Source organism: Quercus lobata, chromosome 12 (assembly GCF_001633185.2).
Source record: "Quercus lobata isolate SW786 chromosome 12, ValleyOak3.0 Primary Assembly, whole genome shotgun sequence".
NCBI lineage: Eukaryota > Viridiplantae > Streptophyta > Magnoliopsida > Fagales > Fagaceae > Quercus > Quercus lobata.
The window spans coordinates 27477093-27504417 of NC_044915.1; the positions used below are offsets into that span (position 1 = coordinate 27477093).

General features: G+C 37.8%; 3 protein-coding genes across 3 annotated transcripts; all 3 read left to right on the forward strand.

Annotated features, from left to right (window-relative positions):
- The first annotated feature begins 323 nt into the window (after positions 1-323).
- On the forward strand, positions 324-1556 carry LOC115970472. Its single transcript, XM_031090103.1, has one exon. The coding sequence runs from the start codon at positions 324-326 to the stop codon at positions 1554-1556; it is 1233 nt and encodes a 410-aa protein (XP_030945963.1).
- Positions 1557-10552: 8996 nt separating this feature from the next.
- Positions 10553-12454, forward strand: LOC115972248 (AAA-ATPase At2g18193-like). The gene is made up of 2 exons (XM_031092462.1): positions 10553-11549; positions 12017-12454. The coding sequence occupies exons 1-2, from the start codon at positions 10587-10589 to the stop codon at positions 12389-12391; spliced, it is 1338 nt and encodes a 445-aa protein (XP_030948322.1). The 5' UTR covers positions 10553-10586; the 3' UTR covers positions 12392-12454.
- A 10231-nt stretch (positions 12455-22685) lies between these two features.
- On the forward strand, positions 22686-27065 carry LOC115972249 (phosphoglycerate kinase, cytosolic-like). Its single transcript, XM_031092463.1, has 6 exons — positions 22686-23168; positions 24160-24237; positions 24359-24619; positions 25062-25379; positions 25957-26115; positions 26694-27065. Exons 1-4 carry the CDS (start codon positions 22974-22976, stop codon positions 25272-25274), a joined length of 747 nt encoding a protein of 248 aa, XP_030948323.1. The 5' UTR covers positions 22686-22973; the 3' UTR covers positions 25275-25379; positions 25957-26115; positions 26694-27065.
- The last annotated feature ends 260 nt before the right edge of the window (positions 27066-27325 follow it).

The window sequence follows — 27325 nt, forward strand, 5'->3', positions numbered from 1 at the left end:
GGAAGCACATATTGCGTCTTAATGCAGAAAAATGTGCCTTTAGAGTGGGGGCTAGTAAATTTTTGGGGTACTTGATCACCAACAGGGGGATAAAGGTCAATCCTGACCAAATAGAGGCCGTGAAGCGTCTCCAGTTGCCGAGCAATCCGAAAGAAGTACAGGTGTTGACCAGGATGCTGGCCGCTCTCAACCGGTTCATCTCAAAATTTTCAGACCGTTGTTGTCCATTTTATCAGCTTTTGAAGAAGTGGAAGGGATTTCGGTGGGATGATGAATGTGAAAAGGCTTTCCAGAACCTTAAGGAGTACTTAGTATGAGCACCGATGTTGAGTGCATCAGAGCCCGGAAAGGAATTGTTCATATACCTCTCGATATTCGAACATGCTGTAAGTGCTGTACTTTTAAGGGACCGGGGAGTACAACAGCTCGTGTATTATATTAGCAAGACTCTAGTCGACGCCGAGACCAAGTATTTGCCCTTGGAGAAATTGGTGCTGGCCCTAGTGCATGCCACCAGGAAATTGCCTCAGTACTTTCAAGCTCATACTATATATGTGCTGACTGAACATCCCCTACAGTCATTGTTGAAGAGATCTGATCTCACGGGTCGAATAGCTAAATGGGGGACACGGCTCGGGGCATTCGATGTGAGGTATAAGTCGAGAAGTACAGTAAAGGGGCAGGTATTAGCTGATTTTGTAGCAGAATTCTCTCCTAAAGGGGAGATGGTCTGTCAGTTGGAACACTGCTCGTCGAAGGTACATGTGGATGGGGCTTCCAGCGCCAAAGGGTCCGGAGCCGAGATAGTCATAATTACCCCGGAGGGAATTCTCTTGGAACATTCGTTCAGGTTAGGATTTAACGCCTCAAACAACGAGGCAGAGTATGAAACTTTGCTTGCCGGATTGATGACAATTTCAAGGTTAGAAGCCCGGGATGTAGAAGTTTATTCGGATTCAAGGCTCATAGTCAACCAGGTGCAGGGGAGTTTTGAGGCTCGAGATCCTCGGATGAAAGCATACTTAGACTTGGTGAAGCAGGTCATAGACGGCTTTTGTACGGTGAAGGTGATTCAAGTGTCCCGGGCACAGAACAGACATGCCGACTCTCTTGCCACTCTGGCGTCATCAATTGCCAATGATATTCCTCGACTTATCAGAGTGGAACTCGTCCCCGAGCCCAGCATTAAGGTGGCAGGAAATGAGGGGGCTGCGAGAGTCGAAGTCATGGCAGTCACAACACTTGGACCGAGCTGGATGGATTCCATCATAAATTTCTTAGTCGATGACCGAATTCCGGACGATGAGAAGGAGGCCAACAAGGTCCGCAAGGTGGCTGCCCGGTATTGGTTGTCTGGAGACCGGAAACTCTATTGTAGGTCATTTGGAGGACCATATCTTTCATGCTTACACCCAGAGAAAATAGGCCAACTCCTAGCCAAGTTGCATGAAGGGGTATGCGGCAACCACGTAGGGGGACGGTCACTGGCACACCGGGCAATGACTCAAGGATTTTGGTGGCCCCAGATGCAGAAGGATGCTGCGGAACACATTTGAAAGTGTGAGCAGTGTCAAAAGCTCGCCCCTTTGATACACCGGCTTGCCGAGCATTTAAACCCGATTAGCAGTCCTTAGCCCTTCGCATAATGGGGGCTAGACATACTCGGGTCTTTTCCCCGAGCAACTGTTGGTAGCCGTTGATTACTTCACCAAATGGGCAGAGGCAGAGGCTTTAGCCAATATTCGGGACGTAGATGTGAAGAAGTTCGTATGGAAGAATATAATCACCAGGTTCGGGGTCCCGAACTCCCTTATATCGGATAACGGGTTGCAGTTTGACAGCCGAGGTTTTCACGAATTTTGCAACAATTTCGGTATCAGGAACAGGTACTCTACTCCGGCGTATCCCCAGGGCAATGGCCAGGCTGAGGCTATGAACAAGGTAATCGTGAACGGCTTAAAGCGAAGGCTGGAAGGAGCGAAGGGCAATTGGGCCGAGGGACTACCCAATGTTTTGTAGGCATATCGGACAACTCCTTGGAGGTCCACTGGTGAAACCCCATTCTCTCTTACGTACAGGGCTGAAGCCGTGATACCAGCCGAGGTCAACTTATATAGTGCACGAGTTCAAAATTCAATACGAAACAAAACGAGGTCAGCTGATGGAGCGCCTAGATTTACTTGAAGAATATCGAGAAGCAGCGACTATAAGACTAGCAGAGTATCAACAAAAGCTTGCCCGATGCTACAACCGAGGTGTAAGGGTGAGAGAATTCAGCGCCGGAGACTTGGTACTAAGAAGGGCAGTAGGAAGCATGCGAGATACAAATGCCGGGAAGCTAGCCCAAATTTGGGAAAGACCGTACAGAATTACAGCCATTGTAGGTGTGGGGGCGTACTATCTGGAAAACATGAACAAAGTACCATTGCCCCGACCTTGGAATGCTTATAATCTTAAAAAGTTTTATCATTGACCGTCCATGCATGAAAAAATGTATATTGTACTAACTCATATGATAACGATGCAACTAGTTCGTACTTGCCAGGAAAATTCTTTTTATTCACTATGTCCGGTTGATGGACACGGGGGAAGCTAAGGAAATTCAAGCAGCTAAAAAACTTTTCTAAGGACAGAAGCTTGCTTTTTGGTTCGATTCCTATCACTGAGCAGGTGGAAACCTTACTCTCTTTTCTAAGGACAGAAGCCTACTTCTCGATTCGATCCCTATCACCGAGCAGGTGGAAACCTTACTCACTTTTCTAAGTATAGAAGCCTGCTTCTCGGTTCGATACCTATCACCGAGCAGGTGGAATCCTTACTCAATTTTCTAAGGACAGAAGCCTGCTTCTCAGTTTGATTCCTATCACCGAGCAAGTGGAAACCTTACTCACTTTTCTAAGGACAAAAGTCTGCTTCTCGGTTCAATTCCTATCACTGAGCAGGTGGAATCCTTACTCAATTTTCTAAGGACAGAAGCCTGCTTCTTGGTTCGATCCCTATCATCAAGCAGGTGGAAACCTTGCTAAAACTTTTCTAAGGACAGAAGCCTGCTTCTCGATTCGATCCCTATCACTAAGCAGGTGAAAACCTTACTCAAACTTTTTGAAAGACGGAAGCCTGCTTCTCGGTTCGATTCCTATCATCGAGTAGGTGGAAACCTCACTTAAAACATTTCTAAGGATAGAAGCCTGCTTCTCGGTTCAATCCCCATCACTGAGCAAGTGGAAAACTTACTCAGAATTCCCAAAGAGCATAATCTGACTTCTCGGTTCAATCCCTATCACCCAATGAGGGAAAACCGTACATGCATGCACGGAAATTTTGAAGCATACACAAGAAGGATAAAATATACATGCATAATCACAACTGATCGGCAAATAAACACAAATCAAAACCAAGCATGATAAATCAATTATTTCATCACCAAAACCCGGTGATATTAAGTTCAAATTCAGAAATCAAGTAAGTTGTTTAATAAAAAAAACCAGGGAATAACTGTTTAGTCACCACAGCCCAGCGACATGGGTAAACCAACTCGAAATAAAAAGCTGTTAAAATAAAAGCAAATAGAAGTAAAGTAGAGTAGATTCGGCAGTTAGGAGGAAAGATCCACGGGTTGCGTCTTAGAGGTCATCTCGGCGGAGTGGTGCTCGGATACAGGAGGCTGGGGATGAACATCTTCACCATGAGGGCCTTTAGTGAGAGGGTTGCTGGTTGCTTCTATCCCGATCATCTGCACGTGGGCATCAATCTGCTCCACCAGCTCCCTCAAGCTATCCGTCTCCTCCTCATCGTTTGGATCGGTTGGGTTCTGAGCGGCAAGGGCAGAAACTGGAACGGGGATCTGACCAGGGTCCCTAAGAGAGGAGTCCTCGGGCACTCCTAAGGCATGTAAAATAGCCATCTAGCCCTCCCGAAAAGATAGTTGCCGAGCTTGCATCACTACCGACTCCACACCCTTCTCTGCGTCAGCAAACCCCTCATCATACCACTTACTCTCACAAGCTTCAAGGGCTGCCTGCAAATCAGTAACTTCTTCGGACAGAGTAGAGTTCAAGCTCGCTATTTCGGCCAGCTTCACTTCCATTTCATTCTGCCGCGTCACAAGCTCCGCCGATCTCTTCTCTGTCGAGGCCAGGGATTTCTCCGCAGCAGCAGCCTTCTTCTCGGTAGATTCAGCAATTTTTGTTTTCTCCTTAGCCGTTTTCACAGCCTCTTCCCTAGCAGTTTTCTCCCGATCAACCTCCTCGGTAAGATCCTTCACCCTCTCGTTCAATATATGGGCTAGCTGGGCGGCCTGTTAAAAACAATGTTATTCAAGCACGGTAACTTGAAGTTACGACGAACACTGAAAATATAAGGACGTGCGTAGAAGAAAAAAAATAAGAGTGCAAAGGAAGAGAACTTACCGCAATAGTGTGCCATTGGAGTTTTCTCCCCATGGACTTATCGGTCCCATTAGCAAACGCATTCACATTCTCGGGTAGAAGGAGACCGTGGACCAAGCTTTGGGCAACACGGCCCCCTTCACCTTTCTCCCATGCCCGGACGCTTGCATTAGTCGGGAGGGGCGTGCCATCTAGCTCATACGTTGGTTGCCACGGTTGTGCCGGTTTGAAGGATGAGGTCACATTCGTTCCAACCTAGGCAGGCGGCTCCCGAATGGTGATACCCCGAGAAGGTTGGTGGGGAGTTTGGACTTGACCCTCTCCCGGGCCGGTGGAGGATAGATCGGCAATCCTTTGTCTCTTACGTTGCCGCCCGGGAGGAGGGGAAGGTAGAGAATGAGCGGGAGGAGCCGGGACGCGCCCTTGAGGTGGCTGCTGCTGCTGAATGGCCTGGCTTGCCCCATGAATGAAACGACTGACAGTTAAGGTCTTTCTGGTCACCATGTCTTTGGGAATAGAGTGTGTCCTGGAAGAGTCACTAGATTCCGTGGCTTCTTGCGCAGCTACTTGAACTGGATTCTCGGGTTTGGCTGGTACGACTTCATGCTGAACGGCCTCGCGAGCACATTCCCAAAGATATTTGGATGCTGTTTCGGCTGATTCGTCCCTTATAGGCGCAAGTTCATCCAAACAGGTGTACCGCGGGCTGAGGTCTCGGGCTTCGCCTACAGTAAAGCTGGGGGGAAGGAAGTTCGCGTGCCGAACATCTATGTAAGAAAGGAGCAGACTATCAACAATGAGGGCTTGGCTGAAAGGTTGCTAAGTGGAGTACACCGGGTCCATGCCGAGAATAAGGTGAGACGTGCGGAGTTGCTCGTCCCGGTGCATAAAAATTTCGGACCTTAGCACAAAATTCAAGTCCCGAACGTGAACTGTTTTGATGTCCTGGGTGAACACTAAACCGTCTGCAGCAAAAGAAAACAAATCAGGGTTAGAGTAAATAAAGCATTTACAAATTTAGGAAATATGAGAAATTAAAAATTAGGACGAACCAACTTCGCGCCGTGACAAAGGGGGAGGGATGTCACTGGAAAACCAATTGCCGCGCACCCGGATATATTCCCCGGCGGAATTCCTATTAGAGTCTGGCAAACATGATATCAGCCGTACCCTTGTATCTTTAGTTTTTAAGTAGTAATTTGATTTCTTCTTTTCACAAAGGCTGTACATGTGATTTATGTCGTGGTGGTCTAATTGCAAGCTGAACGTTTTGTTCAGCCTACCCACACAACTCACTACCCGGTAAAAGTTGGGGGGGAGTTGGTCGGGACTCAATCCGTAGTATCTAAGGGTGTTAAGTAGAAGCAGGTCTATGGGAAACCTGACCCCGCCTTCTAGGACGGACATCAATGGGAAAAAGGTCGTGTCTGCCCCTCTGTGGTGAGCAATCTCACTTTCATGGCAATAAGCCAACTCCACATCATCAGGGATGCTAAAGGTTTGCCTAAAAGCGGCTAAGGGCGCTCCAACGTTCAAGAGATAAGCAAAACCCATCCTAAGCCTAGAAATTAAAAAGGGCTCTGGGGAGGGAAATAAAAACAAAGGAAAGGGGAAGAAGACTTACTTCTAGCTCTAAGGGAGAGAAGGATTCTGGGTTAGTGGACTGGAACGCAGGAGAATGCTTGGCAGAGAGAAATTTCGGAGTAACAGAGAGTGAAAAGTGAGAAAATGGATTAAGATGAACTATTTATAAGAGCCAAGGAAAAACATTAGTTGGTGTACAATAATTAACATTAATTAGCAATGATGAAGTAAAAGGGAGTGACCTTAGAAATGCCCAAAGCAATCCACACGCGCGCCTCGGTTTGTGAACCGCCAGGTAATAATGACGACAGAACCAGAGGGTCTGAAGCGACGCGTCTTTTGAGGAGCGCATTTATGGACCGCTGTAACCACCCAAACACATCCGTTGGATTTCTCGAGCAAAACACTGCCTCTCTGACTCCTTGATTCGTCCTTGGGGGCCGATGACGAATCAAGGGGGGGCTATTGTACAACACCTAACGTCCAAGTTCATATTGGGTCTTAGACCATGAATTAATGATATGGGCCGAGGGTCCAACTTTCACATCAACAAAAGCCCCGGCCCAAACCCACATTAACTACCAATTTGAACTGAGTGTTGTCCGGATACTTAAAAAGTGGACTGCATATGCCCCGCTCACAGGCTGCTGGGGAAACCATTTCCGGGCACTATATACATGCCCAGTCACATCGCCATTTAAGTGCTCGGTAGAACCTTAGGAAATTCCGCTGCCAAACACATTTACTGAAGTGGGAACCATTCCCAAAGCCACTCGTACATAAAAATTCACTTAAGTTCATCGACATTGGACCTTTCTTTACACTAAGGAAGAAGATAATGATGATCACCCCATTAACAAAGACTATAAATAGGAGAAACGAATGGATAGGAAGGGAATGCAATTTTGAGGAAAGAAAAGAGAGAGAAAGAGAGAGCAGGAGGGGATTTGAGAAGAAGATAACATTGAAAAAGAGAGAAAAGTGATCTCGTTGGGTCCCTTAGCCTAGAACAACTCAAGGTAGGATACCCAAACCTTCCAGATAAATAAATTATGAGCCCAAATAGTGGTTTGGTCCAGCAAGCCCATCTTTGGAGCCTACAGTTACAATAGAAGAAGTAGCTTTGAGTTATGTTGTCTATGGTAAGTTATCATTGGTTTAGTGATGACCATTGCATTTCTCATTTGTCTTCTTTTCACACAAGAGAGAGAGAGAGAGAGAAAAGAAAAATAAAAAGAAGGTATATGACCCTTGAGTCTTTAAGAGGTCCAAAATGGTGATCCTAAATTTAATAGTAAAGGGTCTAAGTAATTATGTTAGCCCCTCATGTGTTTAAGATATAACAAATTAATGCTGGTGTCCTTTTACCATATTTTTTTTTTCTGAGAATGGTCCTTTTACCATATTGACAATGCATTTTTCTTTTCGGGCATATGTTAGCACTTATACAAGAGATTTAGGTTGGATTGACTCAACCGGATCGGATCTAGCAGTTAAAGCCTTTCTTTGTTTTTAGTTTTTCAGTTTTGCTTTGAGCCATTATAAATTTTTCTCAACGATTTTGATGTTAATTTTAATTGGTTCTCCGATTCCCAGTTAATAAATTATAAAACAAACTTTAAATTGGTCTTTGAAAACCTTTTTTTTTATTTTTTTATTTTTTTTCTTTATAATTTTTCATTTTATTTTAAGGTTTGTAAGTGAAATGGTGACATAGCCTATTATATGGCATAATTTGGACCTTTAAATTTTAGAAGAAGGGTCAGATTTAATTATTTAAAGAACTTTATTTGGTAGAGTTTCCTAGAGCTCAAGAGGATTTTCATCCGATTTTTCCATATATTTCTTACATTCTTTTTTTTTTTGGGGTTGAGAATCCACATATGTTACTTACACGATGGATTACTTCGTGGCCAAGTATATGCTACCTTGTTAGTCAAGAATATCCAATGATGGTATGTTCTCAAAGTCAAACTTGAATGTTTTTCTTAATTTGTTTTTTGGTAATTAATTTACTCTTATATTATATTATATTATATTACATTACGCAAATTCTTTTTCTTTTGTTTTTGACAAGATATTATGAAGATTCTTTTTATATGGTATGAATTAGCTGTATGCAGAATATTATAAGTTTCCATATATCTCTAACAGGTCATGTGAAGAATTTAATTTATTTTATTTTTTGAAACCAGAAGTTAATCTTAGTTCTTAATATATATTTTTTTAAAATACAAAATAGAAATTCTACTATAGTCTAATTTAAGTGTATATGTGTGTAAAGTTTCTTCTTGGAAACTTGAATTTTGGCCTTTACCCTCTCAACATCCCACAACTTATAAGCACTTATACTTGTGGAGTGACTATCGCACCAAGGATGTGCGCCTGTGCGGTGGTTTTCTTAATATTACTTAGTTCCTAAGTTTACAGATAATATTTTTGAATTGATATATACTAAAAATCTGAAATTTTTATATTTTTATAGTAAATAGAAAAATCTTTCAAATCGTTAATTATTTTTTTTCCCATAAAAATTTCCTAAAATAGTTTACTAACAAATGCTCTTAAGAGTTAACAAATCCGTTAATTTTTTCCATTTCTATATATAATACTTTAATTTCTTTCATGTTTACAATATAATTGATAATTAATATGAAAGAATAATGCTAGAGATACAAATTATTTTACCAAAAATAATCCATGCAACGTTCATTTATAATCCATCCAACATTGATTAATTTATACTTAATTATCCTGTCACTCCTTTAATAATCAACGTTCATATATTTTAAATCCATGATAGATTATTTTCCAAATAAACAATCAATGCAAATTTTGCAATAAATAATAAAAGGATGGGTGCATGTCAAGTAAACTTTTCTCGTGAGTCGGTTGGCTTTTGAGTCTTTTATTTTATTTTATATGGGAAATAGAATACTTTTATTGTGAAATAACAAACCTAAAATCGAACCATGTGTATTTATGGTTAAAAGAGAAAAATTCCGTTTGGATATAGCTGAAAATTGAAAAACACTGTAGCAAAATAATTTTTAAATGTGTAAATAATACTGTGAGACCAATTTTTAATGAAAAAGTTGCTAAAAAGTGAGGTTTGTGTGTCTCGTGATTGAAAAGTTGATTAAAAGGTGCTGAAAAAGTTGCTAAGGTGTGCACTGTTTACACCTTTCTGGTCAACAATCACAGCACAGAAAAAAAAAAAAAAAGGTGAAATGCAGTACCCAAACTGAAAACTGAAAATACTGTTCGTTTATATACAATTTATTTTTGCTAAAAACTGAAAATACTGTAACAAAATAATTTTTAAATATATGAATAGTATAATGAAACTTATTTTTAATGAAAAATTGTAGAAAAATGAAGTTTGTAAGTCCCATAAATAGTACATCTATACACTGTTTATGAGAGAAAAGTCCACCTAAGCTGCCAAAAAAACAAAGAAAAGAAGGAAAGGTGACATAAAACGCAGACGCGCAATTAAGGAAGTCGGTGGTGTCATCATTTCTTAAATGAGCGTGCTGCGCAAGGTGGCATGGTCTTCTTTATCTTTATAAAGGGGCGTGCGTGTTGAATATAGAGAAGCGCAACTTTGTGAGAATTCTTTCATTCAAACCATATACGAGAGAAAAATTGAGGGTTTTCTCAGTAGGGTTTTTCGGGTTCTACAACCACATAGCGACATAGCATTGAAGTATTCAGAGTGGAGTTTTTGTTATTCTTATAAAGGTATTATTGTATTTTCTTAATTTATTATAAAGTATTGTAATTTCTATTTTATTATGATGGATTGGTTGGATTTGCCTTGTAATTTTTCTAGGATGTGGTTGATTTTTTTGGTGTTTGTATGTGTTTAGATACTGTTTATTTTACTGAAAACTAAAAATAATAAAATAATAATAAAAAATTACTGTTCATGTTTTAAAGTACTGTTCATATGCCTGATTGCACTGTTCATGTCCCATGAGCAATGCAACAGGCATTGGTTAAAAAAAAAAAAAAAAGCTAAAAACGCTAGACACGTAGACACAGACGCGCAAGGCAAACACACCTTTTATGTTATATTTAAATTTAATTTACATATAAATGGGATTGGATTTATCCCAACAAATTTATGGGTTTTGTCTAAGTGATCTAACATACAAAACTCTCATTTTTACAGGATTTGGAAGAGGTGATTGGTAAACAATTTACTTTCAAACCATGTTTTCTCTAAAAGAGATGCCTATATCATTGACATCATTGACAACATTGTGTGTATTTAGATACCATTTATTTTGCTGAAAACTGAAAAAAAAAAAAATAATAATAATAAATTACTGTTCATGTTTTAAAGTACTGTTTATATGCCTGATTGTACTGTTCATGTCCCATGAACAGTGCAATAGGCTCTGGTTATAAAAAATAAATGCTAGACGCGTGGACACAGATGCACAAGGCAAACGCACCTTTTATGTTATATTTAAATTTAATTTACATATGATGGGATTGGATTTATCCCAACAAATTTATGGGTTTTTTCTAAGTGATCTAACATACAAAACTCTCATTTTTACAGGATTTGGAAGAGGTGATTGGTAAACAATTTACCTTCAAACCATGTTTTCTCTAAAAGAGATGCCTATATCATTGACAACATTGTTCTCAGCCTATGCCTCCATTAGTGCTTTTGTGATGCTAGTAAGATCCATGGTAAATGAACTCGTACCTCCTGAAGTCCGCTCTTATCTCTTCTCCATCTTTCAACATTACTTCTTTACTCCTCAATCTGCTCAACTCACTCTCATCATCGAAGAGAACTGTGGTATCGGTACCAATCAAATCTATGAAGCTGCCACAATTTACCTACGTACCAAGATTAGCGACTCAACAGAACGGCTCAAAGTAAGCAAAACCATTAGGCAAAAGAAATCAACCATTGATGTTGTAACGGGTGAGGAGATTACTGATTGCTTTGAAAACATTAAGCTCAAATGGAAGTTTTCAGAAAAAGGAGAGAATCGTCATGATCGTCAGAAATTTATTGAGCTTTCCTTTGATAAGAAATTCAAAAATGTTGTGCTAGACTCTTATTTACCTTATGTAATAACTAGTTCTGAGACTATAAAAGAAGAAGAAAAGGAGGTAAGGCTTTATAGCCGTGATTATCGTGGTTGTGATGATGAAGGTTATAGTGAATGGGGTTCTATTAATCTTGAACATCCAGCTACGTTTGAGAAGTTGGCAATGGACCCAGAGGTGAAGAAGATGATCAAGGATGATTTGGACAGGTTTGTCAGAAGGAAGGAGTTGTATAAGAAGGTTGGCAAGGCATGGAAGCGAGGGTATTTGCTTTATGGCCCTCCGGGTACTGGTAAATCAAGCTTGATTGCTGCCATGGCTAATTACCTCAAGTTTAATATCTATGATTTGAACCTTTCAAACATATACTCAGATTCAGAGTTGAGAAGGATATTGCTTTCCACATCTAATCGTTCTATACTGGTAATTGAGGATATAGATTGCAGTGCAGAGTTGGAAGATCGAGAGGAAGAGGATAACTCTAAGAATTCTTCCTCTAAGGTTAGCATTCTTTATTATCATAAAAACTAGTTTCAATTACTCTATAAACAATATAACAACAACAACAACAACAATAATAATAATTAGTATGGTAATTAGATTATTATACACTTCAAATAGATTTTGTGTGATTCTTATGTGGATTGGATTTGATAAGTATGTGTTGTGAGAATATGTGTTGAATCTAATATCATATATTTATTAGATTGAAATGGACTATGAGTGATTATGATAAGTTTTAATTATAACATTTTTGAAATTTCTCGAAATAATGATAAGGTTGCCTACCAATAATTTCTCTTAGGCTCTATGAAAATTGGAGTTTTATCCATTGAATACATCTTTAACTAGATACATGTGCTATGAACATTGTCAACAACCATTAGCAGTACCACTATGATTCAAATTAAATGACTTTTGTCTTATGATTTTATCTGACATTATTTCCTATCATGTTAATTTTTCAGTTCACACTATCGGGTTTATTGAACTTCATAGATGGATTATGGTCAAGTTGTGGAGATGAGCGAATTATTGTGTTCACCACCAATCATAAGGACCGGCTTGATCCTGCTTTGTTGCGCCCAGGCCGTATGGACATGCACTTGCACATGTCATATTGCACCATGGATGGGTTCAAGTTGTTAGCTTCTAATTATCTTGGTATTAATGGTGACCACCGACTCTTTAAAGAGATTGAAAGATTGTTGGAGAATGCAGAGGTTACGCCAGCTGAAATTGCAGAGGAACTTTTGAAGAGTGATGGTAACGATGTTGCTCTTGAAGGCCTTGTCAAATTTCTTGAGCAAAAAAGACTAGAAGATGCAAAGAGCGAAGTGTAAAAACCCAAAAGAGTTAAATGATTTTTTAAACTTGGACAAGGAAAGCATTGTACCATTAAGAGTTCCGGAAATATATAGTTCAAAAAGTGCTAGAGAATTTTACAAAGGAGAGCATCTGCACTACATATTATTTAAAAAATCGCTTCCTAAATTTTTTTTTTCAGCCTTAATAACCTTAATCCCTTATTAGCATTGGCAATGCTTACGTAGAACTTAAAAAAAAAAAAAAAAAATTCTTGATAATAATAAGTGGCCAGATGTAGGAAGGTTTTTGTGACAAGACATTCTACGCATCCAACTAGGACTTTTATTTTTATTTTTATATATTGATAAGGATATTTTCGGCATAATCTTTTTTCTTAAAATCTTTAACCGGTCAGGATGAAAACACCTCACCTAATGGTTCGTCGGGATAGACATCCTACTCCACCTCCATAGGAATCCATTAGCTTCATAAAAATCCCTCGGGTACCTGGTAGTTGGTCTTGACGGGTGGTAGGCACATAAAAGCCGACTAATAGGTTTGAAGTATAGAGCGACATGGGGATGATGCCTAAACCGACGGATGGATTTGTATGAGCCCCACGGTTGAATATGTTGGGGCCCATGAACCTTTATGTGTTCTCTATTCATAAATCCTTAAATGGAAATAACTTGCACACCCCGTCCAAAGACCCTATTTCACGTTCGTATCTTCTTGATATAGGAAGGAAAGTCCTAGAATCTCGAAGCCTTGAATCCAAAATATTCTCCACAAGGAAAGATTCCGCGTTCCAAGGGATCTTAATTAACTCCACACCACTATATAAGCATTAGACTTCCTCTCCCCCAAGATACGTGAAATTTCCTAGTTCTCATACTTTAGAGTTACTCCACCGATGCTCCTTGTTGGTTCTTCTTTCTCTTGTTCTTCAGATACCCTTATTGGTGCGTGTGTGGACGATCAACTCACCAACGATTTTTGTGCATCATCATATATTGTTAAGCATTTATTTTTCATATATGTTAAAAAAATATCAATATAAGAGCAACCATGAATGATAAAATGGTATAAGAAAGTCCACGAGTTTTTATCACTTTGATATGATCCTCTCATTGCTCTGGATGCACAGGAATCAATTATGTGTTGGTCAAACTCCAATTTCACCATCAAAGATATTTTTTATTTTATTGATGGGAAACACTATCAAACACTATCAAAATTTTGATTTTGCTCGAGACAAAATTCATAAGCTAAAATTAAAGATGGTCATACAAATCCTTCAACGAGAAAGAATCAACTATGGTAGTGACTAAAGTGACGTAAGAGACTTTATTTGATCCGAAGCTAGCCTGGAGAAAAGTGATGAATTCAAAATAATTAAGTGGTTGATCAATGGCAGCTGATGTGTCCATAAAATTGGTGAGCTTGTGAAATAATCAACAATAAATAAGCTAATTTTTTTTTTTTTTTTTTATCATAGCACAAAATGACCCAAAGTTGGTCCCTTAGAACTTATGTTACACAAGCTTTCCAATGGTATCAAGAATCAATAATTTAACACTCTCTTTCTCTCTCTATATTCGAATCCATAACCTTAACTTATACTGGTAAGTTTAGTTCGGGTTTATGCTCAACTCGGAACCGACCCGATCTGGTTGGGTGGCAGGGCAGCGGCTCGCCGGCGACCGTGAAAAATCATGGGTCGAGTCGGATCAAGCTCGGGTGCACAGCGGTCGGATCTGATTTCGACCGAAAGACAAAGATCAAAGACCACAAATTTCACAAATCTTAGAAAACAAATCTGCACTGAAGAACAGATCTACAAACTCAAACACCAGTAACCCACAAATCCAAAGAACACAAATAGAAACTGGACTTGCATGAGACTGAAACAAAGAAATAAAGAGAAAATAAATGAAACTACAACCTTGACTCGCAGATCAGAGATGGTGAATGTCAAAGATTGCAGATCGACGATGGTGAATGGAAGAGAATCGCAAATCGGTAATGATGGAGGTTGAGAGCTCGGCACAGATCGGCGATGATGGAGGTTGAAAGCTCGGCGATATTGAGATATCAGTGTGGATCAGCATATTGGAGATGTTGAGAGAGTGAGAGAGAGCCTTAAGATTGAGAAAGTATGAGAGAACTGAGAACCCTAAGCATTGAAGATTATATATCACGGTCGGGTCGGGTGGATCGGGTTGTGGAAGGGAAGATCTGCCATTCGACCCGCCGAAATCAGTTTGGGATGGTAGGAACCCGCCACCGACCACCAAGTAGTCGAGTCGGATGACGAACGGTTCAGGTCGGTCGATTTGGCCGGGTGGGTTGGATCTTCAGTTTTGTTGGACAGGCCTATAAGTGACATATGTTCTCCTATGCCTTTTGTGTTCATATTAAAGAGTTTGTCAGAAAAGAAAGTAGGTTTCGGGGGTTCATTGATTAGTACACCTCCGGTGCTGGTAAGGTCGGGACCATGGTCGTCTGTCTCCGGGTTGCACAGCGGTGGTTTCTACGTTATGCCACCCATACTTTAGCGTAATACCAAACCCATGTTTTTGATTTTGGGAAATGACCGATCTCAGAAGAGACACATAAATGCGGAGAGCAATAAATAAATATAGCTGGAACAAAACACAAGTAGTCAATTTATATATTTTTTCTCTTACCAATATATAGATATATATATATATATATATATATTAACTCTTTTGCTTATGATTCCTGGTATAGTTGCCTTCTAGGTTTTGACATTTAAGAGTCTATTTGACATTAGTTTCAGTATTTTAATTTTAGTTTTTATGTATAATTTTTTAAAATTTTATATTTTTTTTATTTATTTAAATTTTTAAAACTATAAATATATTTTAGTACACTTTTAATAAAAAAATTTTAACCAAAAAAAATTAGATTAACTTCTCTCTCTCTCTCTGTGTAAACATCGTGGTCACCAATTCTCATTCTGCAGCACCTCGAAAGTTGTTAATAAGAAATGTCATTAGTTTTAAGTTTTAACTTGACCGACTCTATTCCTTTTCAGTCTTCTCTTTTTTGGCTTTCAGCGTGTTTGACACTCTAGTCTTAACACCAATTTTCCAAAACCAAAAGACCCTTGTGACGGGAAGGATTTTTTTTTTAAAAAAAATAACTATAAATCTGAAACAATATTATTAGTTGGGCAACTTTCTAAACTATTTGCATTTCTAGCAATTCAAGTCTAATAGACTCGATTTTTCCATTTAAGAATGCACTTGAAAATCGAGTGTGAGAAACTCGAGTTGGAAAATCGAGTGTCTCACACTCAATTTCCAAGTGTATTTTCAAATAGCAAAATCGAGTCTATTAGACTCGAATTGCTAGAAATCCAAATAATTTGGAAAGTTGCCCAACTAATAAAATAGTTTGAAGGATTTAGTTATTTTAAAAAAAAATCCTGACGGGAAAGGACGAGAATTGATTGAGCTTTTGACAAAACTGAGTGCTGGGATACTTTTTATTTTTTATTTTTAAGTATTAAAGCCTTTACTCGAAAAAAAGTGACTGAGCTTTAGAGTGTGTTTGTTTTGAGGTAAAATAGGATGAATGAAAAATTTTAGAGAAAAAATGGAAAGAAATTTTTTTTTAAGTGTGTTTGGTTGGGTGGAGATGAAGAAAAATAAATGGTAGAGTCTAGGTATTTTCTCTCCAAACTTACCAAAAAGTTTTCTCTCTAAAATAAAGAGAAAATTGAACAGAGAAAATAGAGGTACTTAATAGGTAAAAATGCCCATGTCCAGTCCTTATTTATTTATTTATTTATTCCTTGTTTGTTTTTTGTGTTAGGCACGTTGCCTCCTTTTTTTTTTCTTTTTCTTTTTTGGGTTGTGGGTGTGATAGTTGTTTTGTTTTGTTTTCTTTTTTTTGTTTAACTAGACATGATTTTATTTTTTTGGGACATAATTTTTATTTTTTAATAAATTGGATGATTGCTTTTTTTTTTTTTTTTGGTTGCTTGCCACTTTTTTGTTTTAATTAGACATCATTTTTTAACAAGGGTGTATGAGTAAATTTATATAAATTCATTTTTTCCATTTCTTCACATTTTCACTCTCAACCAAATAAAAATGAGATAAATTAAAATCTTTTTAATCCTCCTAATTTTCCATTCTCTCACCATTTTTTATTCTCCCACTTTTTTACCCCTCCAACCAAACAGACCCTTAGTGGGGGAAATGGAAAAGTGGAAAAGTGGGAGGATGAAAAATTAGTAGGGGGATGAAAAAGTGGGAGGATAGAAAAGATTTGATTTTCCTTTATGTGTGTTTGGTTGGAGGGGTGGAAAAGTGGGAGAGTGGAAAACTTTTTTATTTGGTTGGAGAGAAAAATGGGAGAATGGAAAAATGTAGTTTATATAAATTGACTATTTTGTCCTTATTATATAATATATAAGAAATAGATATATTTACACTAATTAAATAATATAAAAATTAACACATACATATATATTTATATTACTTTTCTTTATTATATATAATTTTAAATTTATGGGCAAACAAAATTGATTATGCAGACTTTATCCACATGACCATACGTAGACTAGGAAGATATTTTCAAAAAAAAAAAAAAAAAAAACTTTATTCACTTGGGCGACTGGGCAAACTTGGCAAAACATCCTTCACCTGGCAGCAAAACAATTCACCTGGCAACGATTCAATTAGTTTTTAACACAAAGTGAGGGTATTTGTGTAAATTACATCATTCAGCATCTTTTCTCCTTAGTTTTCCTTCCAAATTGGGAGGACAAAAAAATGTGGGCCCGAAGGGATTATTTTCCTCTCCATTTTCTGTCTCTCTTGTTTTTTCTCCTGAACCAAACAAGAAGAAATGCCATTTTTCACCCTATTTTCCTCTCCCTATTTTCCATTCTCCCTGTTTTCACCCCAACCAAACATACCCTTAAGCTATAGTGAGCTGCTAGTTCGTACTCAAATTATTTTGAGTTTCCCTTATTTGTTGTAGAGTATTCTTTGAGGGTACTGGTTGCTAAATTGACTATCCTCATTACAATTCTCTAAGCTCATACTTTTAGCAAAATATAGCCAAAAGACTTTGTTTAGTCATCTACAACTATAATAGAAAATGACTTACTTTTTTTTTTTTTTTTTTAATGAACGAAAAGAAAGGCTCATATGGCACAGTATCATTGCCCTAGCCCACCTAAATCCAAATTCTACGGCGTGAGACCACCAAAGCTGCTTGAGGCTATCCATGTGGGGACATCATTTAAATTCAAGCGTCATGACTCGAACCACAACCCTCAGACTTGCAAGGGTGATGGTTCAAGGGATTTCTACCATCAAGCTACCACCCTTTGGTGGTAATAGAAAATGACTAATTTTAAGCTGCACAATTTTTATTTTTATTATATTATGTACAATATCTACCAAATTTTAATAGTCAATATAAAATACTACCATATATAAAAACAAAATAGATGATACTGCATATACAGTGGTAGCTAAAGAATTTTTTTTTGGTCATTAAAAAATTTAATAAAAAAGAACTTGAATATATTTAGCTATCAACAAGGGGAAAATGCACACAAACACACACTCACACACCAAATACATGAAGTTTTATGATTTTCTTCTACAAGTTTTCATATTTAAATCATTACAAGATTGTTCATTATAGGTTGTCATTATTTATGGTCAATGTGGGTAGGTGTGACCATTTCATTTTCTTAAGTTTATATATAATTTTTATTTTTATGCTGTTGTCATTATCTATTTATCATTATTTTTATAAAAATATTTTAAACTAAATGACAAGACTCAACCCATTGACACTGTATTAAATTGATCCACACTCATCCATACATAAATAATATACTAAGCATTTACGTTACCAATCAAATGCTTAAAAAATCACTAACTTTACTCTTTTTTTTTTTTTTTTTTTCATTCTTGAATCACTAACTTTATAACAAAAAGCTATTGTATTTAACATGATAACAATACACACACATGTGACAGACCCTTTATATTTCCTAATTATTAAATTCTATATAGTTAAATTATATTTTTACTATATACGCACACATTCATATACATCACAATTCACACAAATAATATTATAAAAAATAATAGTAATATTAACTTACACAATCAGTGTTTGTCTATCAGACACACTCACATAATATAATATAAATTTATACTAGAAAGAAAGATACTCATAACTCATAGATACTTACTTTGTACTCTTAGAGTAGGAGATGCCGAGATGGTCAGATAGAGAATAGAGATGAGATGAAATTTATGAGAATGAGGCCAAAGATCAAATTAAATTTTAAAAAAAAAGATCTATGATTTATGTTGTTATTTGATTTTGAGATAGGCTAATATGTGATCAACGTGTGCAAAAATATTTTTAAGAGTAAATTAAACTAATGAAATATATCTTTTATATATATATATATATATATTTATTTATTTATATAAATTCAAGTCATACTACAAGAAATTTGGTCTTTAGCAACGGCATATAGTCGTCGCTAATTATATTGGTGACGAAAAATATCGTCGCTAACTTTCATTAAACGAATTTGGTTACAAAAAAGTTTTTTAGTGACGATATTAATGTTGTTGCAAATACAATACTATTAACGACAACAAAGTTGTCACTAATAGTGACAATTGTCGTCATAAATAACTCGAAACCCCAAGACGAAATGTCGTTGCTGCAAACACCCTCTTCTTTTGCCGCACAGGCTTGGAGGAAGGACATACATTCAAACGGTGGGTAATGACACTAGGGTCTATACCCGGCATATCCTCGTGACTCCACGCAAACACATCAATGTTTTTCTTCAAAAACTGGACGAGGTCCATTTTAATCTTCCCTTCTAAATCTGCTCCAACCCTGGTACACCTCTCAGGGTTATCTTCATCCAAGAAAATGTTTTCCAATGCTTCGGTAGGCTCTGCTATATTCTTCTTTTCTTCAATATTCATGGCTTGAACTTGTTCATCCATGGCCAGGTAACATTCTCTTGCTGCTAGTTGATCCCCTTGTATCTGCCCTACTCCGTGTTCTGTTGGAAACTTGACTGATAAGTGGTAAGTAGAGGTAACAGCTTTCCAACTATTCAAAGTTGGTCTTCCAATTATAGCGTTGTAGGAGGACGGACAGTCTACCACAAGGAAGTTCACATCCTTGGCGATTTGTTGTGGGTATGCCCCCACTACCACGGATGAGGAGATAGTACCTACTGGTTGCACCTTTATCCCACCAAAACCTACTAGGGGGGAGTTTACTGGACGGAGCTGGTCTCGTCCTAATCTCATCTGCTGAAAAGCTGGATAATACAAAATGTTTGCCGAGCTTCCGTTGTCCACAAGCACTCTTCTAGTTGTGTAGTCCACAATCAATAAGGATATGACGAGAGCATCATCATGGGGGTGATGAATTCTCTCAGCGTCTTCGTCCGTGAATGTGATGGCTTATTCGTCCGTGGACCTTGCTCTTGGTGATCGTCCAGAAAGTTGGACGCTTTGTACTACCTTCAGGTATGCTTTTTTGGACTTGGACGACTGGCCAGTTGAACTTCCCCCTATAATGACTCTTATTTCTCCGAGTGGTGGTCGTGATGATTCTTTCATCTTCCTTTTCTGTTTCTTGTCCTTGTGGTCTCATCCAACGAAACTCCTCAGCTTCCCTTGCCTTATAAGATTTTTAATTTGTTGTTTTAAATCGAAACACTCGTCTGTATCATGACCATGATCCCTATGGAAGCGACAGTACTTGTTCCTATTGCGTTTGTTGGGATCCCCTTTCATTTTCTCTGGCCATTTCAAGGAAGGATCATCCTTGATTTGCATAAGAACTTGCTCAAGTGGGGCGTTTAAAGGGGTATATTGCTGGTTCCATACTGAAGGGCCTGGCTTTTTACTATCTCGGTCTCTCATTTCCTCCATCCGTCCCTTCTTTGGACGAGTACCTTGCTCGTGATGGCGACTGAGATTTGCGTCCATTCTTTCAGACCTCTTCCTCTTCTTAGCAATGATCGCGTCTTCTGCATTCATAAAATTTTGAGCCGAATGGACGAGTTCGGCCATGGACTGGGGCTCCTTCTCATAGAGTTTATGTATAAACAGATCCGAATTCACCCCATTATGGAAGGCTGCCAATAGGAGCTTATCATCTGCTTCGTCTACACTCAGGGCTTCTCTGTTGAAACGGGTGATGAATGACCGAAGGCTTTCGTTCTCCCCCTACTCTATTGTCAACAAACTGGACGACGAACGCTTGTACCTTTGCCCCCCAATAAAATTTTTAACAAACAACTTGCTCAATTCTTTAAAAGAACTTACCGAATTTGGGGGTATTTTGCTGAACCAAACTCGCGTCGGGCTCTTAAGGGTGGTAGGGAAGGCTCTGCACATTATCTCGTCAAGGACCCCTTGAAGATGCATGGTGGTCTTGAAAGTGGCTATGTGATCAAACGGGTCACGTGTTCCATCATACGAATCCAGAGAAGGCAACTTGAACTTTGATGGTAGAGGGTGACCGTTGATGGAAGCCGTAAAGGGAGAATCGGTTCTGTGAACCAAATCTTCTATCGGATTCGCCCTCTTCATATTCTCTTTCATTTCCTCCATAACTCTCTTCATTTGGTCCATTTCTTCCTTCAAGTGTGGTACCGTTCGTGAAGTGGTGCCTCTAAACTGACTTCCAATTTTGGTACTCTCTCTACCACCATGACTCTGTGTTTGTCCTCCCTCTTCACATTCTTCACGTGTCTGCCTCCTCATATTAATCTCCATTCTTAACTCTTGGTTTTGGCGAGTCAACTCCGCCATAGCGTCCGCCATAGATTGTGCATGTTGGACAGATGATGTCTGCATGACCGGTACAGACTGGCGATCGCAATGAGGGATGCTGCTCCCCTGATGGCCTGGGCTAGTAGCCCTCGATCTAGTCCGAACCATCAACCCTTTGTCACGGAGAAGTAAACTGTAAAACAATCACTCCCCACAGACGGTGCCAACTGATAATTCCTTGGATATCAGTAGGTTGACGTGTCTCGAACGATGGTGATCTTTGGGTTATTTCCTGTAAAACAACACTAGGTCAGAGGAGACCGGTGAGGACTGGCCAAAAGTCCTCCGATAATTAAGTTAGTCACTTTTTCCTCTCTGTAAGGAAGGAGTAATTTCTTAGAATAAAATTTTCTGAATCCCTTACCCTTCATCGGTGAATTCTTATATAGTGTGTGGAGAACGGTTATCTATTTAATAACCATTCCCAATGTCTCGGAGTCTAGAGAATTGGGGGTAACTTCCATAACCGCTATGGAAGTTACCTAGGTGAGACGGGCCATTCCATGATGAACTCGTCCATCTTATATTGGAGACGGACGAGATCGTCTTGGATGGCTTGCCCTTGCCCGCATGATGATGGGTAAGATTACCATAGGATCTCGTCCGTCCGAAGACGGACGAGGTCGTCCAGGACGCTTGGAACGACCACTTCGCCTGTGGTTTGTCATATCTTCTCTCATTTGGACGAGACATATGGACGAATTATGGAGTTGGAAGTTTTTTGTGACACCATCATAAATCAATTTGAAAATTAATAGAAGAGTGGTCCTATTTTTTAGGCAATATTTTAGTGAGAGTTAGAATAGTATTTTATTGTCCTTTAGTTTTGTCTATACTTAAATGTTTAGGTATAGGAGCATTTTTGAACTAAAAAATGAAGAATCCAAACAGGAGAAATCCCTTAAATAATAGTATAGACTAGCCTCATCACACGCACTTCGCGCATTCGATGAGATTTTTTTTTTTTTTCAATGGTCCTATTTTTTAGAAAAAAAAAAAACCTAAGTTTTTTTATTTTATATATATATATAACTTTTATTTTGAAAATTTAATTTATAAGTGAATAAATCAATTTGAAAATTAATAAGAAAGTGGTTCTTTTTTTAGGTAATGTTTTAGTGGGAGCTAGAATTATATTTTTACCAAATTATCTTTTAATTTTGTCTCTACTTAAACATAGGGGTGTAGTGATATTTTTTAACTAAAAAATGAAAAATCTAAAAAAAAAAAACCCCTTAAATAATAATATAGATATAAATAATAGTATAGATTAGTGTCCGCTCAATTTAAATGAACAGTCAAGATCAAAACAACACTAAATTAATGGTCTCGATTTGATTTAAGTAGGTACCGTACCATAAAAAAAAAAAATAAAAAATGGTACGGTAGGAAGACCTAGAAAGAATGGGAATGTTTTGATTCCCACCAGAACGAGAACATCGTAAGTTAGTTGGTAATGTTTGACAGAACAGAACAACAGCCAAACAAAAGAGAATATGCGAGAATCAAACCAACGAGTTATGACTGATGCTTCACTAAACCGTCATTAAACACCTAAACCCTTCAACCACCCTTCCACCGTTTCTTGTTCTAAAACTACTGCACCAAAATATATATAAAACCCGTGTGTGAAGCATTGTGATTTTCACTTCACTTTCACATAAAGCCTTTTGGGTTTTATGTGTTTCATTCAAAGTTTTAAACTTGCAGGTGTTTTTATTCATTTTGACAAACAATGGCAACCAAGAGGAGTGTTGGAGAGTTGAAAGAGAGTGATCTGAAAGGGAAGAGAGTGTTTGTGAGAGTAGACCTGAATGTGCCTTTGGATGATAATCTCAACATAACTGATGATACAAGGGTCAGGGCTGCAATCCCCACTATCAAGTACTTGATGGGTCATGGTGCCAAAGTCATTCTCTCTACTCACCTGGTAACTAATCCTAATGACTGACCCTTTTATTCTTGTTTCATTGTCTAGTACAAAGTTGAATCTCTTAAAATTGCTGATTGTTGTTTTGTCTTATTATGGAATTCTTGGGTTTTATTGATTGGCGCCCACTGCTACTGTTTATTTTCGGTCTATGATTGTTTGAAATTTTCGTTAAAGAGGGTGACAATCAGAAGCATAATGTAAATTTTTGACAGTAAGTGGTTGGCCGTACAAGAATATGCCACTAAAAGTAATACAGTTATAGCACAAATGATCTGATTATAATTCAATTTTTTTATTCTGAATCTAGATATGTATGACCTTGTCATTCTGAATTTGTTCTCCAGTCTGTCTAATTGGAGAACTAGAATTGAATACGCCTACTAGTCCAGATCAAGAGGATGAAAGATAAAGAAATAGAATTGATGGAAGAGGAAGGAGAAGAATTTTGTAAAACTAGGGCCAAGCAAGCCACTCAATCTTAAGTACATTTAAAATAAATAAATAAAAAATAAAATCATTTCTGATTTAAGGCTTATATGAGTATGTAGTTCCTGAATTTGATGGATAGTTTATCTTTTTTGAAAGTTGCCAAAGTGTGAAAAACAGGGTAAAACTGATAATATAGAAGAATGTATCATAGGGCTAGATGATAAGAAAAGAGTAATGGACCTATGGTATGGGTACTTTCTCCTTGCATTTAATACTTAATAGTATTGAAGTCTAGGGACCAATTTTCTTGAGGTTAATAATTATTAGACTTCAAAACCATTCTATTCTCAGTACAAATCCATTTTGCAAATTTGGATCTGAAAATAGTTTTTTGGCTCTAACAATATATTTTTCCATTGAATACTTTTCACTGCATAAGTGCTTATTTACATTCTTAGTTGGACATTTGTGGTTGTGGCTCTCTTGCTTGCAATATTCATGCATGAATACCTTCTGTTTTTCATGGCTAGTTTCTTAATACTCTTTCGGTTGTTTCCAGGGACGCCCAAAGGGTGTCACACCTAAGTACAGTTTGAAGCCTCTTGTTCCCAGGCTATCTGAGCTCCTTGAAGTCAAGGTGTGCTTTCATCTGCAATCAAATATGACTTATTTATAGTTTTTTTAATATTACTATTCATTACCACTTATTCAAAAACATATATTACTATCCATTACCTGGAGGGACATCTTGTTTTTAGGTTGAGATTGCTAATGATTGTATTGGTGAGGAAGTTGAGAAACTGGTGGCAGCAATCCCAGAAGGCGGTGTTTTGCTCCTTGAAAATATGAGATTCCACAAGGAGGAAGAGAAGAATGACCCCGAGTTTGCAAAGAAGCTAGCTTCTCTTGCAGACCTCTATGTCAACGACGCCTTTGGCACAGCTCACAAAGCCCATGCTTCTACTGAGGGTGTTACCAAGTTTCTGAAGCCTTCTGTTGCTGGTTTTCTTATGCAGATGGTATGACTGTCTGCAATTTATGATGCTTTAAATAAGTTTTTTTTAAAGCAAACTTTTTCTAACAGTGGCTATATCTGCATGCATATTATCCCTTCTAAATGAGACCTCCGTATAGCATACAATCCAAATTCATCTATTTACATCATCCAAGCTCAATATTGTGATCTTACAGAATGTTATAGGTTTTGTCCAGTTTGATATCCTTGTAACCAATTACCAATGAAAAGCATACTTTAATCAATGAAAAGCATACTTTAAAATCTCTCCTTCACTCTCCTCTTTGGGTCAATACTTAAAAAAAAAAAATGGTTGTGTATGTGATGTAGTCCACTAAGACAAAAACACATTTAGTGGCAAATTTTCCAGTCATGTACCCTGGTCATCTATGCTACTTACATCTGTTTAATGGTTGAAATCATGTTTTTCTCTCTTCTTACCACAGGAACTTGACTACTTAGTTGGAGCCATCTCAAATCCCAAGAGACCGTTTGCTGCCATCGTAGGTGGCTTAAAGGTTTCATCTAAAATTGGTGTGATTGAGTCTCTGTTGGAAAAGGTTGATATTCTATTGCTGGATGGAGGAATGATCTTCACATTCTACAAGGCCCAAGGGCACTCAGTTGGATCATCCCTTGTAGAGGAAGACAAGATTTAACTTGCAACATCCCTTCTTGAAAAGGCCAAGTCCAAAGGGGTTGCTCTGTTGCTACCTACAGATGTGGTAATTGCTGACAAGTTTGCAGCAGATGCTAATAGCAAGGTTTGTTTTCCTTAGTTCTTACCCTTCAATTATTGATTTATGAAATCAAAATCTTTATTAAAATCTTTGTGAAAAATGTATCCCGCTTAATTTGACAGTGAAAGTGGATTAACTATATGATTTATAGATCATATGCAGTACACACAAACCACGGTGTTTAGTATATGTTTCTTCTCCTATAAAATTAAAGCCTCTCTTTTTGATTTATAGCTGCCTTATTATAGTATGCTTGATTTCTAATTGACTTGTAATGCAACAACTAATATACCCATTTGTCACTCATAGTGAGATTAGTCACACACAAATTTCGTTTTCTTGGTTTTTTTGTTCAGTGTCATTTATTTTTATATCTTTATTGAAGGGCCCCTTTTTGCAAAAAATAAAAAGCCACAAATTTGAATGGTTTACTGAAGACCCTATATTCAAGTTTCTCTGAGTCAAATACATTCATTCTTGTAACATTGAGGTCATTAATTATGACTAACAGATTTCAGTTGGATGAAAAAGAGATTCTGAGTATATCAATTGATATTTACATGAATTATGTGCTAGCTGGTTTAACATGTACTCTGTGCAGGTTGTGCCAGCATCAGGTATCCCAGATGGCTGGATGGGATTAGATATCGGACCTGATTCCATCAAGACATTTAATGAATCACTGGATACTACTTAAACTGTCATTTGGAATGGACCTATGGGTGTGTTTGAGTTTGATAAGTTTGCTGTAGGAACAGAGGTATGTCATGGCAACTTGGACATGACTTTTGAGATTCTTATGTTATTATTATTGTTTTGTGTATTCTCATGTTATTGTTTTCACAGTACATATATGAGAAATTTTCAATTTAAGGATTTAAAAAGAAAAAAAAATAGAAAAAAAAAAGAAAAAAGAAAAAAAGTTAAGCTTGAATATTTCAACTTGGATACGGAATCTCTTACCTTGACTATTCTCCAGTTTGTGTAGAGCCATATACTATATAGTGCATTCATTACCACAGTTTGAGAGCTGCTTTTAAACTATATACATGAAAAAGGGGATTGTAGGATAATTTTACAGACTTTAGAACTTTTAAGCATTATTTCATGTACTTAGGGTCATTCGGCAAACCTTGTCTTCCCAGGACAATATTTTATGACAAAAATATCTCAGGAGATACTGCTACTGCATAATTAAATGTCATATTTAGTTTGAGAGAGAGAGAGAGAGGGAGGGGAAAAAAGCTTGCCACTATTGCTATTTTTATTTTTATTTTGTTTAAATCCAAATGTTTTGTACTGGCAATGAAAATTGACAATAGCAGTTTCTCATCGCAGGCAATAGCAAAGAAGTTGGCAGACCTCAGTGGAAAGGGTGTGACAACGATTATAGGTGGTGGTGACTCTGTTGCAGCTGTGGAGAAAGTGGGGCTTGCAGACAAGATGAGCCATATCTCAACAGGAGGTGGTGCTAGCTTAGAGCTGCTTGAGGGCCGGACTCTTCCTGGAGTTCTTGCTCTAGATGATGCCACCAGTGCTGCTCTTTGAGGCCATTTTTTTCCATTTTTCTTATTGCTTCTATCTACAATGTAACTTGCACTAATTTCTATGATGTTTTCTGGATCATTAATCATCTCTAAGCTAATACGGTATCAGGACTACATATGAGGTTTATAAATAATCAAATTTTGTTTTAAATGATGCTATTAATACTTTTAGGCAAGAATGGTGGTGTGGTGTGGTGCCTTCAATCAAACTTTGTATGTTCAACAATCTAGTTACCACTTTGTTTCCCCCATGTAAAACAATTTTCCAGGAGACCAAATCTAATGATTTAATGAGTGTGTTGCAATATTAACAATGCTCAAGAAAGTTGTTATGAAACATTTGCGAGAGCCATAGAAGCCCAGGCAGGTAACTGCAAGTTTAAATCCCAGAGGCTTGAGAGTGAGAGTTACCTTATATTGCAC